General features: G+C 44.9%; 1 protein-coding gene across 1 annotated transcript; it reads left to right on the plus strand.

Moving 5' to 3' along the window:
• The first annotated feature begins 8,265 nt into the window (after window positions 1-8,265).
• On the plus strand, window positions 8,266-8,751 carry LOC143615480 (uncharacterized). Its single transcript, XM_077088597.1, has one exon. It carries the CDS (start codon window positions 8,266-8,268, stop codon window positions 8,749-8,751), a length of 486 nt encoding a protein of 161 aa, XP_076944712.1.
• The last annotated feature ends 5,435 nt before the right edge of the window (window positions 8,752-14,186 follow it).

Raw genomic sequence — 14,186 nt, forward strand, 5'->3', positions numbered from 1 at the left:
TGATGATGATGATGGTAATTACTTTTAGCTTGTTACCTTTTAACTATTTCGTAATATTAAATGGGCGTGCTTATGTTGTTGTAATCTTGGTATGAAATTGATTAGCAAAAGCTTTCCATTGTGCAGGGATAGAAAGATGTTTAGACAATTGATCTTTGATTTTTTGTTGACATTGCGGCTAAGGTAATATGATGGTTTTTTATCTAATTATTAGGTGTTTGGGCCAATTGTAAATAGTCACATATTATGTGTTGGTTTTTTGTTAAATTTTTAGGTGTTCGAGATTTTATACATATTTTTTTTAAAATAAAGAACAATGACTTTTATAAAAAAAACTTTTAGATTTTTTTAATTAATATTAATGCTTGTTCATATGTTGCAGGGTAGATACTATGAGAAGCGTTGAAGCTAAGTTTTATGACAGTGGATTACCCCAAAGAACATTTAGACTCATCGTGTAAACAATTGAAATTTGGAATTTGATGCTTATTACGCAATTTTTTTTTCTAGACATTTGTATAATGTTTCGGATTGAACTAATTATTAAAGTTATGATTTCTACATTTACAATTTTATCTAGCTTTTATTTTATATTTTGTATTGTTAATAATGTGATTTCTATTGCAAAATTACGTGTCACTGAAAATACTACGTATTTTAATAGAAACAACATTAATTGACACAAAATTTGTGTCATAAAAGTTATTTTCAAATTGTGACAAAAAAAAGTGACACTAAAATTACTAAGAATATGCAACTATAATTACTTTTTAAAGACACAAAAATTGTGTCACAAAACTCTCTATTTATATAGCGACAAAAAAAAAGTGTCACTAAAAACCAAAAAACCTTGTGCGGCATTTAAAAAATGTGACAAAAAAGGCTTAAGCGTTACCGCTTCTAGTGACACTTATTCGGTGTGCCGCACATTCTTACTGGGGTTTTTAGTGACACTTTTTTGTTTTTTAGTAGCACTTTTTGTATGCCACTATATGACATTTTTTTTGTAGTGCGTTGGTGTTAAACGTACACCAAATTGCCTAGCTAAACGTAGCACCATAAATGGAAGGAACTTTTGTAACTATTAATATATCGCACCCACTGTCTAGCTAAACAGAGAAACAACTACAACAAAGGTACACCGGCGAAACCGTCCGAGAAACAACTATAACGAAGGTACACCGGCGGACCGCGCCGGGATCACACCTAGTTATGTTTGAATCCAAAACTAATCACTACAGTAATTGTAAACATATGCAAAAACCCGCCACGAAGCGCGGGTGGTGTCTATTAGTCTAAATCTATCATCACAATTGAGCTTGTTCGAGAGCTAGCGAGGATTTTTCGACAAGAAGTCCTATGCATATTGTCTAATTAATGTACCACTTGGATGTACATATACCAAAGGTTATAGACTGCGTGGGTCCCCAATCGCTTATAATATCAATCGAATAAACAACCACCAATCTTGCACAACATTATCATATCACGAATTTCTTCTTTGATGCCCCTTACAAAAGACAAATTTTCAAGGCATCTTCTTGAAAGTGGAAATAAAGTAAGGTAAATATACCAATTCTCTTATTTTATAAGTTATCTTTATGCCTTCTAATCTATCCAAATCTTAGTTAACTGTATTAAGAAACCTAGTTTGGCAAGACACCTATCTTTTGAAGTTCTCGTTCTTTATATTTTCCGTAACAAAAGTGTTTTTCTTATAAGCAATGATTTCGGAGTAATTTGAACCTTTTTATTGCAAATGCCCAAACTTACAATCTTGTCCCTTGAGATCAGTAGAAAGGAAATTAGGAATTGCTTAAATACAAAACCAACTACTGGCGAAGCCATGCTTTATGGTATATATTTTTGAAAATGATATTCGTTTGGCCCGCCTCAACCATTAAAGCTCTATTATTGGAATAAAAGCATACAAATTTTCAGTTGTCGATAGATGCTACATTTCAGCATCGTGCTAAGCACAGGACTCATGATTTTCTTTATTTTTTTTGTCCAAACAAATCTATGTACGTTTTTGCCATCATCATGCTTCTCTTAGTACTATTATGCTCTCTTCCTATGATGTTTTATCGATTACTATTATAAGCTTTTAGCATTTTTTGGTTGTCGGTAGCATATACACACTAACGCTATATTTATTAGAACTATTTAAACTAAACCTATGAATTATTTTTTATTGTTTGTAATTGTACTATTCTATTTATAGAGGGAGGGTAGCAAAGCTACCACGGACCCCCTAACCGATTCGCGGATCATCAGAAGACATCCGCCACCCACGGATCACTTATCCAATCCGCGGATCGTCGAAAGACGTCCGCGCAAGGGTCACGTGGACTGGTAAAGCCATCCACAATCCAAGACACGCTTTGCGGATCTCCACCATAACTCGCGGACTGCCACGCGAAGCATCCGCGGAAGGAATCCACAAACAACTCGAGGGACTAATCACACATATGATCCCCACGTGATATGGAAGAGTAGTTGTGACAAACTATTTCTAGAGGATCCTCCTAATACCACCTGATAGCGAGATCGGCCAACGGAAAGATAACACCTGGACACGTAATGGCCATCCCACGACGTGCACAGATAATGGCTGTCCCATAAACAGGTCCAGGCTGTCACAACCAATAAAGGCTCGACACATGTCTGTTCAGGAAGAGAGGGAATAATAGTGACAACTCCACCAATCACCTTCCCCCACATTCGGCTATAAATACGAAGATCATCTCTTCAAGGTATTCATTCATACTCCTAAGCCTTACGCAATATACCGGTACTCGTATTATTTCTGATTAAGATACAGTACTGATTCTCACGCCGGAGGGTGGTTACGGAAAGACCCCCCACTCTGTCATTCCCGTAGCGAGACTCAATGGTGTTCTGTTTTGCAGGCATTGGCTTAGATCTGCTCTCATAACACTTCAGAATACTCACACCTGGGGGAATACCCGATCGAACTATTCAGTTCGATCTAGTGTTTATTCATTGGCGCCATCCGGTTTTAGCTAGATTCATGGTTTTTTACGGTTTTTTCGATTCATTGTGATATGAAGATGAGTCAGAACCAACTGCCATCTGCTGCTCCGGCAAGGTCCCGTCGTACTGAAATTCTGGACGATCCAGTCCATGAAGGACAGGTGTCGGACGACCTCCGCCGGAGCACCAGAACTCCGGGTTTCGAAAACCGAACCAGATAAGTTCCAAGGTTTGAAGACTTTGCACCTCGCAGGAACACCAGAACCCTGATCCGGGAAGACCAGGCCAGAGAATTCTTGAGGCACAAAGTCAGTGAGATCCAACGGATCACTCAAACTCCGGCTCTGGAAGACGGAGCCGGAGAATTTCCCAGATACGACGGGGACGAAACGAGAACTTACCAGGTTAGATCTGGTAAAAACATTCTCACCCCGGAAGAGGGTATCAACAAGAGAAACAGTGGCTAAAAGAAGAATACGAGCGAAGAGTAAGACGAGATCAGGTACAAGCCAGAACACTGACATATGACTCGCCACCTCCGTCTTCACCGCCGGCACTCCGGCGCACTCAAGACCTAGAGTTGGAAGACAACTCTAGATCAGCCGGTCGGTTACTTGCAAAAAGCCGCGAAAGAAGTCACCACACTCAGCGTACTCTATCTCACAGAACCCCGCAAGATACCTGCTAGAATGAAACCTTCCAAGAAGAGGATTACGCGAGTGATGGCAGTTGGGACTATGGTAGAGAAACCTCTAGCCGCCCCAAGCCGTTAGTAAAGCATGCCGAATACTTCAGCGATACAGAAGAAGACTTCACCAAACCATAACGCCCCGCGGCATTCGCGGAAAAGTCGAAGTTCATCCCGCGAATAGCCACCGCTCCTTTCCCAACAAACGTCAAAATCCCGAGCAATTTGGGAAAATAAAATGGGATGACTGATCCAAGCGATCATTTGTTGAACTTCACAGCAGTTGGCAGAGTAAGCGGGTGGACGCTACCCTATTGGTGCCACATGTTCGCACTGACACTAATTGGGGCAGCGAGAGAGTGGTTCGAGAAACTACATGACGGTTAAATTAAAAGCTGGGACGACTTAGTAGCAAAATTTTCACAGCATTTCAGTCAGCAGCGTAAACACACTAGGGATCCATCAGAAATCCTGAGTGTTGTCTGCCGAGACAATGAATCACTGGAAAGCTTTATCACCAGATTCATCAATGAAAATTTTGAATATTGGTGGAATCAGTGAAGACATGTTAAGAGGAGCGTTCCGAGTAAACGCAAAAGAGCCAGAGATGGTCAGATGTTTGATAGGCCGGGACGGCATGCCTCAGACTTAGGACGGAATCATGTCCGCGGCCAAGGTCTTCGCAGCAACAAAGAAGTTGCTGGGGCGGGAAGGGCCTAAGCAATCCGGAAGGAACAATCTTGGAACGCCCGGCCAAAAAAGAGGAGAGAGGTTCAATCTGGTCAAGAATCCAGACTCCGGAAAGTTCATCTAAGCAATTTGATGCCAATTAACTGATCAGACAAAAACAGAAAGATAGAACGGTCAAATCCGACCGGCAACATTGGACCCCCTTGAAGAAAACACCGTCATAAATCCTGACAACAGAAAACATCGAATTCAAGAAACCCCAACCGCTGACCAAGCGAGTAAACTTGAATCCGAACAAACACTGCATGTTCCATGAAGACATCGGACATGATACAAACGAGTGCATAAGCCTGAAGAAAGAGATCGAGTCCGCCATAAAGTCCGGAAAACTCGACCACCTACTAAAAAACGTGTGACAAGGTCCACGGAAGAACCAACCCCCGCAGACAAAGCCCCCCCGAAAGCAGATCAAAGATCTAAACGTGCACATGATCCAGGGGGGGCCCTCGTAAGTTTAAGCAGATGGAGGTGGACGAAGATGAGTGGAAAAACGAGCCTGTAATTTTTCCAAGAATGAAGGGAGGCCCATGCATGAAGCAACCTCTAATCTTCACAGCCCTATTCGGTCATTATCGGTCGCAATATGTCTTCTTCGACACGGGAAGCACATCCGACATAATGTACGAACAATGTTTTGAACAGCTAGACGATGAAGATAAAGCAAAGCTGAAGCCTGTGCATGCCCCAGTCTCCGGGTTTGGGTACGAGTTTATGCACCCCAATGGGGTCATAACATTTCCAGTTACGCTAAGTGAAGGAATCCATATGAGGACAGAGGATGTTGAGTTCCTCGTTCTACCCGCGAGATCCAAACATGACAAAATTTTAGGGCAGGAGGCAATTGGTGACTTCAACGCCAACTCTTCCACGGCACACGGTGTAGTAGGCGTTCCCACGCGAACAAGGATAGCAATTATCCGGGTCAACAAACATTTCTATGCAACAGAAGGATCGAAACCCGCGAAGATACCCAAGAAGGCATTGTGGACAGAGCCTGAGAAATGTGTTGTCAATCCGGAATACCCGGAACAAACTCTCACAATCGGGGCAACTATCTCAGAGACAGTTTGCGTCTTTTTGAAACAATTGCTAATCAAAAACGCGGATATCTTTACCTAGAAGCCTTCAGACATGATAGGCGTCCCGCGGGAAATCTCAGAACATCGGCTGCGGGTCAATCCGGCGTACACACCAATCGTTCAGAAAAGAAGAAAGATGGGGCCGGAGCAGACAAAATCCATGAATGAGCAAGTGCAGGATCTGCTACATGCAGGAATCATCCGTGAAATTCAGTATCAAACCTGGGTTGCAAACCCAGTGATGGTTCCTAAAAGCAATGGTTCGTGGCGAAGGTGTATCGATTTCAATGACTTAAATAAAGTGTGCCCCAAAGATTGTTACCCTTTCCCAGAAATCGATCTCAAGGTAGACGCGGTGGCACCCTTCAAATTCAAGTGTTTCCTCGACACTTACAAAGGGTACCACCAGATAAGGATGGCAGCCCGCGACGAAGATAAAACTGCTTTCAGAACGGACCAAGGCACATTTTGTTACAAAATGATGCCGTTTGGCCTAAAGAACGCAGGCGCCACGTATCAACGTCTAATGGACAATACCTTTCGAGATCAGACCGGGAATAATTTGGAAGTGTATATGGACGACCTGGTCATCAAGAGTGTGGAAGAGGACCAGATGCTTCGGGATATCGAAGATGTTTTCTCCACCCTGAGAAAAATAAACATGAAACTTAACCCTTCAAAATGCTCCTTTGGCATGGAAGAGGGTAAATTTCTTGGAGTAATCGTAACCGGGGAAGGATTCAAAGCAAACGCATGGAAGAGGGTAAATTTCTTCGACTTCGTCGTAGAAGTACCAACCGGAAAAGTCCAAGAATGCTTGTTCGAACAGCAACCCCCAACCGCTCCCGACTAAAGTCAACAATGGACTCTGTTTACGGATGGAGCATCAAGCGGAGAGGGGTCGGGCGCGGGATTGAAGCTGATCAACCTAGACGACCGAGAATTTACGTATGCCATCAAGCTAAACTTCAAAAGCACAAATAACAAAGCCGAATACGAGGCATTCTTGGCCGGGCTGCGGATCGCGAGAAAGCTAGGTGTGAAGTTCCTAAAAGCCCGGGTCGATTCTATGCTCATTGCAGGGCAGGTATCGGGGACCTATGAAGCAAAACACGATGTTATGGCTTCATACCTGTCCCAGGCCAAGGACCTCATGTGACAGTTCACTTCATGCAAAGTAGTCCACATTAAGGTAGCGTTTGGTATGCAGGAATAACAGTAGGAATGGAATGATTTATTACGTGGGAATGAAAAATGTGGTATTTGGTTGCTCAATGGAATGGAATCATCCATTACATTACACATGGAATCTCATTCCATCAAAACCATTCCTTCCCACGCCCCCTTCTTTTTTTCATTCCATTTCTCCTTCACCCTACTTTCTCAACACCACCACCACCTAACCACCACCACCACCACCACTACCATCGACACCACCACCAACTCCGTCGACACCACCACCGCCGCCACCACCATCACCACCATTTTCGTCACCGGAGTTACCACCGTCGCCAATTTAAGTTTTTTTTTGGGTTAAAAAGTATTTTGAGATATGAGTGCTTTTATTGTTTCTATTTCATTTCTACAATTTTTTTGGATACCAAACAATAAAAATGAATAATTGATTTCATTCCCATAGGTTAACCAAACAAGGAAATGGAATGGTAATGATTCATTTCATTCCCTTGTCCATTCCATTCCTTCTTCCATTCCATTCCCCTCTCATTCCATTACCTCCAACCAAACATATCCTAAAAGAAGTGAGAATCGACCCGCGGACGCTTTAAGCAAGTTGGCATCCACCAATTTTGAACATATGGGCAGAGATGTGAGGATCTAGATTTTGGACAGGTCATCCGTACCTCAGCATCAAGTAATGGTCATCCAGACTGGCACAGTCTCGTGGATGACGCCCCTGATTGAGTACTTGTCATCCGGCACCCTACCGGAAGACAAAGTAGAAGAAAGAAAGGTTCGCCACAAGGCTAACTATCAACTTCACGATGACGTCCTCTTCCGCAAGTCCTTCCTCGGTCCGTTACTCAGGTGCATAGATGCCGATGATGCCAATTATGTGATCCAAGAAATCCACGAAGGCATCTGCGGGTTGCACGCGGGACCATGGATGGTGGTAGCAAAAATAATGAACGCGGGATATTATTGGCCAGGGTATGCACACGGATGCCCTCAAAGAAATCCAGAAATGTGATGCTTGCCAACGTCACGCACCACCGACGCTACGTCCTCAGAATGCCTAGTCCCAGTCACTGCAGCATGGCCCTTCCAAAAATGGGTCATAGACATCATGAGACCATTCCCTGAAGTCCCCGGGCGTGTGAAGTTCCTGATAGTCGCCATAGACTACTTCACAAAGTGGGTGGAGGCCAAACCATTGGCCCGTATAACGGCAACGAACGTGAAGAAATTCCTTTGGGAATATATCATCTGCCGATTCCGCCTCCCCAGACGATTGTTAGCGACAACGGTACCCAGTTCGCAGACAGCAACCTCTAGGAATGTTTATCTGAATTACAAATAAAACAAGTGTTCACATCAGTTGCTCACCCACAAGCTAATGGGCAAGTCGAACGAGCCAATCGTAGTATCAAAGAAGGCATTAAGGCTAGATTGGGAACTAAATGAACAGCTTGGGTCGACGAATTACCCCATGTGTTATGGGCACACCGCACCAGTAAAAAGACAAGCAACTCAGAAACATCATTCAGCTTGACTTATGGCACGGAAGCAATGATGCCGGCAGAGATTGGACTCCCATCCGCAAGAACCCTCATGATGGAAGACAACGAAAAAGAACTTAGAATGAACCTGGACCTCCTGGAAGAAAGACGCAAGTTGGCAGCCATATGTGAAAGCAAATACAAGAACCAACTCCAAAAATATTACGATGCGCAGGTGAAAATCTGCGAATTCCACAAAGGAGACTACGTCTTCCGGAACAATGAGGCATCAAACGCCGAATTGCCAGGAAAGTTAGCACCGACTTGGGAGGGCCCATACGAAATTGTTGAAATACTGGGAAAGGGTGCATACAAGCTGAAAAAATTGGATGGCACTCCTATTCCGAGGACTTGGAACGTTGAACAACTGCGAAGGTGTTATATGCAGAAGTTTGAATTTTTATTTCAGGCCTGTGCGCCCCCTTACTGGCCTGCGTGCCTGCTATTTCGGTTTGCGTACCAAATTTCGTTATTTGAAATGATACTAATACAAATATAGTTGCGCAATTATCCAATTTAAAATTTCTTAGAATATTAATTCCTGTACGTATAGACCTGCATACCAATACTTATCCTAATCCTATATTTTGGATCTATGACGGATTTAGCTCACAAACATTTATATTGTACTCATACAAGACAAAATGTAAAATCTATGCCATATATACATTCAAAAAAGGGATTACAGAAACAAGAGAAAAATAATATATACAACAAAATTATTTTTCACGAAGATAGTCGCGGAGCTGGCGAATGCCATCCGCCGCCTCAGCAAAACTTTGGATAGCGTCCTGGATGGGAAAATGCAGTTGGTCAAAAGCGTCCATTTGCGTATCATACTTCCCATCCACATCCACTCCTTGAAGGTCAAACTCCTCCAAGAGACGCCCCTCCCGAGCAAAGGTTATCCCCTCCTGGAAGCCTGCTTTATGCCCCGAATCACTTGATGCACATAGAAGGTCATCAAGGCAGTTTCCTAATTCATCTCCTTTGTTAATACGGGAGATAACCTACGAAAATGATTCAAGAATCTGCGTAACAAGTCTACAAGTTATGGTAAAGACAGGGAAACCCATACCTTGGGAAAACCTTCCCACATCAACCAGGCACAGTCAGAAGAAGCTCCCTTAGCACTCTACTTCAGAGCGCCCTGATCAACGATGTACTTGGTGTTTTCCTTGATCAGATCTTCAATTAATTGATCTTTTTCAGCAGCCGCAGCACGAAGTGTGTTGATAGTTTCTTCTGAGTTGCAAGGCGAGCTTCAATATCACACTTGGCTGCCTCCTCGCGGTCTCAAGTGCAACGTTCTGTCGCCGACACGCCTCCTCCCACTCCTTAGCAGCAGCAGCAGCTTGCCGCTCCCTCTCCTGCTCAAGAGCCCGTTCAGAATCTCTCAACTTCCATCTTTGGGTGTTAGCCGCGAGACGATATTTTTCCCTTTCAGCCCGAAGCTCTTCTAACAAGTTCTCCAAAGAACCCCAGTTCCGTCCCATGTGGTTCCAGTCCCGGTATATCTCTTGGGTCGTGGAGACCAAATTGGCCAGATGACATATATACGAATTTCCAACAGATACCCGGGACAGGTTTTTCTGGTACTCGCGCTCCGCAGGGGGCACGCCCTCATGAAGGAAATCAAAACACACCTCCCCGTTAGAAAATCGCGAGGAATGAGTCAGATTCCATTTAGGGACATGCCGGGTAATCCCGCCCTGCAAAATGTGGCCTCCCTCCCCCCTCTCGGATCGATGAGGAGGCGGAGGAGATACCACCACCCGCTCGAAAGGCTCCTCAGTTTCATGAACATGAGGCAAAGGTGGTGATTCCAACTCCCGGGCACCAGAGGAAGTTGAACCCTCCCTGGACTTCCCCTTACCAGCAGAAGACACGCGGCTGGGGTCACTCTTAGTAGGAGGAGAGTCCAAGAGAATAACAGGGGCTGCACAAACACAAACCGCCAAGTAAGCAACTGAACAATAAACATACACAAATCCTTAGAAAGGTACCTGCGATACTTTTAGTACGGACCGCAACACGGTCACAAAGGCGAGTCCTCTTTGCTTTCGAAGGATGAGGAGGAAGAAGGTCCATTTCCTGCTTCCCACCAGCCACCACCAACAGAACATCGTTGGGGGATGGTTTTTTCCTCTTGCGACCAAAAGCTGTTTCACAAATACATTCGTTAACCGATGAGAGGATGCAAAAAAGCTATCCTTGGTCTTATCAAGGACAAGTTACCTGTCGCAAATAAGCCCTTAGAGACAAAATCTATCATTGGTCTTGTCGAGGATAGGGAGCTCCTTCTTATCGCGAGTAGCAACATGCATAACCCCAGGCACACCCACAAGAAGAACAGACAGTAGAAGACCCTCAGCTGCATAATACACTAAAATTAGAAACCGGGATAACCCTAAAAAATATTACGAAATTACTTACATCCATCTGGCTTCCGGAAGTATGGCACATCGTTCGGATAAGGCCATAGGCGGCTCATCCCATCCCTCACAAGGGCAGACTCAGGGATGGGACGCATGGGAGTAGGGGTATGGGTCAATTGTTGGTACCGCCCATGACATTCTGGACGATCAACGAACGACAGCGCAAGCAATGGCTGATCCGCCGAACGCAGTGCATGGATAACGGAACCACGTCCTCCCGAATCCAAAAGAACTTCCTGGCCCAACGGGGGTCCAGGAGAGGTGTGTCCCCAGGATTAGCCTTCCGATCAGTCGGAAGGCAAACATATCGGCCACCCCTAACGTGCAAGCGGTAGAACACGCCGAACTTGTCAAAATGGTGGTGGGCACGATGCCATGCGCCCGGCAGCAAAATTCAAAATGGCGCATGCACATCATCGCCGATGCATGAAACTGGAAAATATGAATCATATTCCCAGTTATTAGCTTACCCAGAAACCGGGTAACCAGAAATTGGAAATTCCCGGAGCTAAAGAATTCGGCGAACACGCCATCTTCCTCACCGGAGATCGGTTCGCCGTTGAACCAGGAGCCGGAAATTCTGGCTCCCATTCTGGAACCATACCATAAGCATTGACGACGTCTTGAAACCCTTTGACGTACCAATCAATGGTGACAGAATCAATGGTTTGATAATCAGGTTTCATCGACGCCATATAATCGGCCAAATATTGATTACAACGAGCTATGGTTGCTAAGAAATAAAGCACAAGAAATTTCTTAAAGAAGAAGAGACAATTACTTCAGGAACTCCGGCAAGGATTAATTCAGCTCTTCAACACAAAATAATGAAAACGAAGAAAGATCGACGTATATATATATATATATATATATATATAGTGGCAGCATTTAATGCATGAAATGCTGCGACGCAACTGTCTACCAACCAGATTGTGACACGTCGGGCGGGAAAACCAAAAGTCAAAAATTTAAAATCTCGAGATACGGCGCGAGCCAGCTGTCAGACCTTTTTCTGCACAGTGCAAACCTGTCACATCTGTCAAACCTCAATTATAATCGGGGAACTACTAGTTCTACAGTAACTAGACAAACTAAATGATGTGGCTGACACGTCAGACATTATCGGAATGCAAGTTACAAAAAAGAATAAGAAAAAGACAAGTCATAAATGCAGGCGGAAGGGTCATCGACAAAGAAGTCATCAGCGATTTGAACAACCTTCCCGATAAACACAGAACACTAAAAATTAAAAGTTCAACACAAGTGAAAAATATAGTTCCATTTCATTTTATATATACACAAGTTTACAAAACAAGGAAGTACATTGATAAATCTACACTATCATTTAATTCGTCACGGGGGGCCTCCTTATCCTCAGCTTCCGCGAGCAGCTTATTTACATGAAGGCGCAGCTCACTAACAGCAGTGGGCTCGCGACGGTTCTTCTCTATATACTTCAGGATGTCAAAGGAAAGATTATCAAAAGCATCCATCCGCGCATTATATTCCTTTTGACAATCCTGGCCTTGAAGCTCAAACTCTGTAGGCGGACGTCCCTCGCGAGCCATGGTGTACACTTCTTAGAAACCCGCTTGGCGACCCACCCGTGACGAGCTGACCAGCAAGTCAGCTAAGCAATCCCCAAGCTCGGGCCCTTCCTTGATGAGCCTGACAATCTAAACCAAGGAAGAGTCAGGATGATATTCTCATAAGACAACAGATAATTGAAATATTTACCTTGGGGATGCCAATTTTAAGAAGCCAGTGCCGTTCATCCGAGGCATCAGTGAAGGCCTTCTCTAGACTCACCTTCTCTTCAGTAACAGAGGCAAGGCGGTCGTCCTTCTCCTGGACCTCGGAAGCAAGCCTCCGGACCTCCTCATCTCGGGCAGCGATAAACTCGACCTGCGCGGCTACCCGCTCCTTCAAACGCTTATTCTCCTCCTGAAGAGTCAGGAGAGCAGCTTCTTTCTTCCTAGCCTCCGCCTGGGCAGCATCCCTCGCTGCCTCAGCCTCGACCATGCGTTGAACAGCGCGCTCAAGGTCGGTTTGCCCAACCACCCAACCCTTAAATACCTCACGACTAGTTGACAACACATTAGCCAGATGATAGCTAAGTGCTTGCGCCAAACTAGCCTGAGTTTGGGAGTGTATCCTGTTACACTCAAAGGGTGGGAGGCAATGTTCAAAGAATTCTTGACACACACGCGGATCGGTAAAAATCGCGTCCGGGCCAAGATTCCATCAAGGACGAAAAAGAGAATCCCCCTGATCCTGTGATAAAGGATTGGAGGATTCCCCCTTTTCATCCGTGGAAATTGGGGAAGTCCCAGTTCTTTCCTTGGGAGACACCACCTCAGTTTCCACCACTACCTCAGGTGGCTGCATATCGGCATCTTCGGGAGGCACATCCTCGCCAACCCTCTCCTGCAAAACCTCCGTAGGCGGAGAAGGTAGATGCGGCGCAACAACAGCTGTTAATCTAGAAACAAAAGTTAGACGTTTACAAAATGAGTCCATGAATATTACGCATTCAGCTACCTGCAGGTTGCCGCACAGAGGTCCTACTCTTGACCCGATCCTGGAGCTGGGTTAATCTGATCTTCTTAAGGGGGGGACCCTCCCCTCCAGCTTTGGTAACCTCCCCACTGTCAACGTCACCGGCACCTTTGGCTGCCTCACCACCAGCGGGTTCCTCGGCGCCGCCGGTTGCCCCTCCACCAATAGGAGCAGAAGTCGGAGACACCTCCCCACCAGCGGGATCCTTGGTGTCCACAGTAGCCTCACCACCAGCGGGTTCATCGGCGTCGGAATCCTTATTCAGACCGGATACACCAGCAATATCCGCCCTCTTCCTGCGGCGGCTCAGATCTGCAATAGCACGTACAACGCCAGCATGAAAACTCTCCGGATCACCGGATGGAGACTCTTCACTAGTCGAATTTTCACTAGAAGACTCTCCACTAGAAGAAAGGATTATTGTCCCATCCGGGTGCATAACGGTAAGAGGTTTAGGGTTAAGAATGTACACACCTTGAGCCACCGTAAACTCGCTGACTACCGGCTCTGTGCGACCACGGGTGGGAAAAAGGAAATTACCTTTGAAGTGATCAAGAACAGGCTCTTGATACATCTCCAGGGGCATCCTGAACATATCCCCCCACGACGGTGGGAACAAGAACTTCAAAGGTTGACAATGTCCTGGAAATCAGACAGTTTTCAGTTGATGCATATATTTTCCACCAACCCCTTCGACGTATCCTTCTTGCCCTCTTTAGCCTTGCTACCCTTCTTCTTACCACCTGCCATGATTGATCGGAAAACTTGGAAGATCAAAGGAAGAAGAAGAACAGAGAAGATAAGAGGATTAGAGGAAAATTTTTTGCAAGTAAGTTGGAAACTGAAACGGCCTCTCATATATACACATCACAATTAATGCGAAGAGAGAAGGATCCAGCTCACACGCTGAAACCGTCCAGTCAGGAGTCGACACTTA

The sequence above is a fragment of the Bidens hawaiensis genome, unplaced genomic scaffold (assembly GCF_021521415.1).
Source record: "Bidens hawaiensis isolate Kalapana, Puna unplaced genomic scaffold, B.hawaiensis_p1.1 tig00043120_1, whole genome shotgun sequence".
In the NCBI taxonomy this organism is placed as follows: Eukaryota; Viridiplantae; Streptophyta; class Magnoliopsida; order Asterales; family Asteraceae; genus Bidens; species Bidens hawaiensis.

Coding starts and splice junctions, on each gene's coding strand:
- LOC143615480 (XM_077088597.1), top strand. CDS start 8,266: ATGCCGGCAGAGATTGGACTCCCATCCGCAAGAACCCTCATGATGGAA.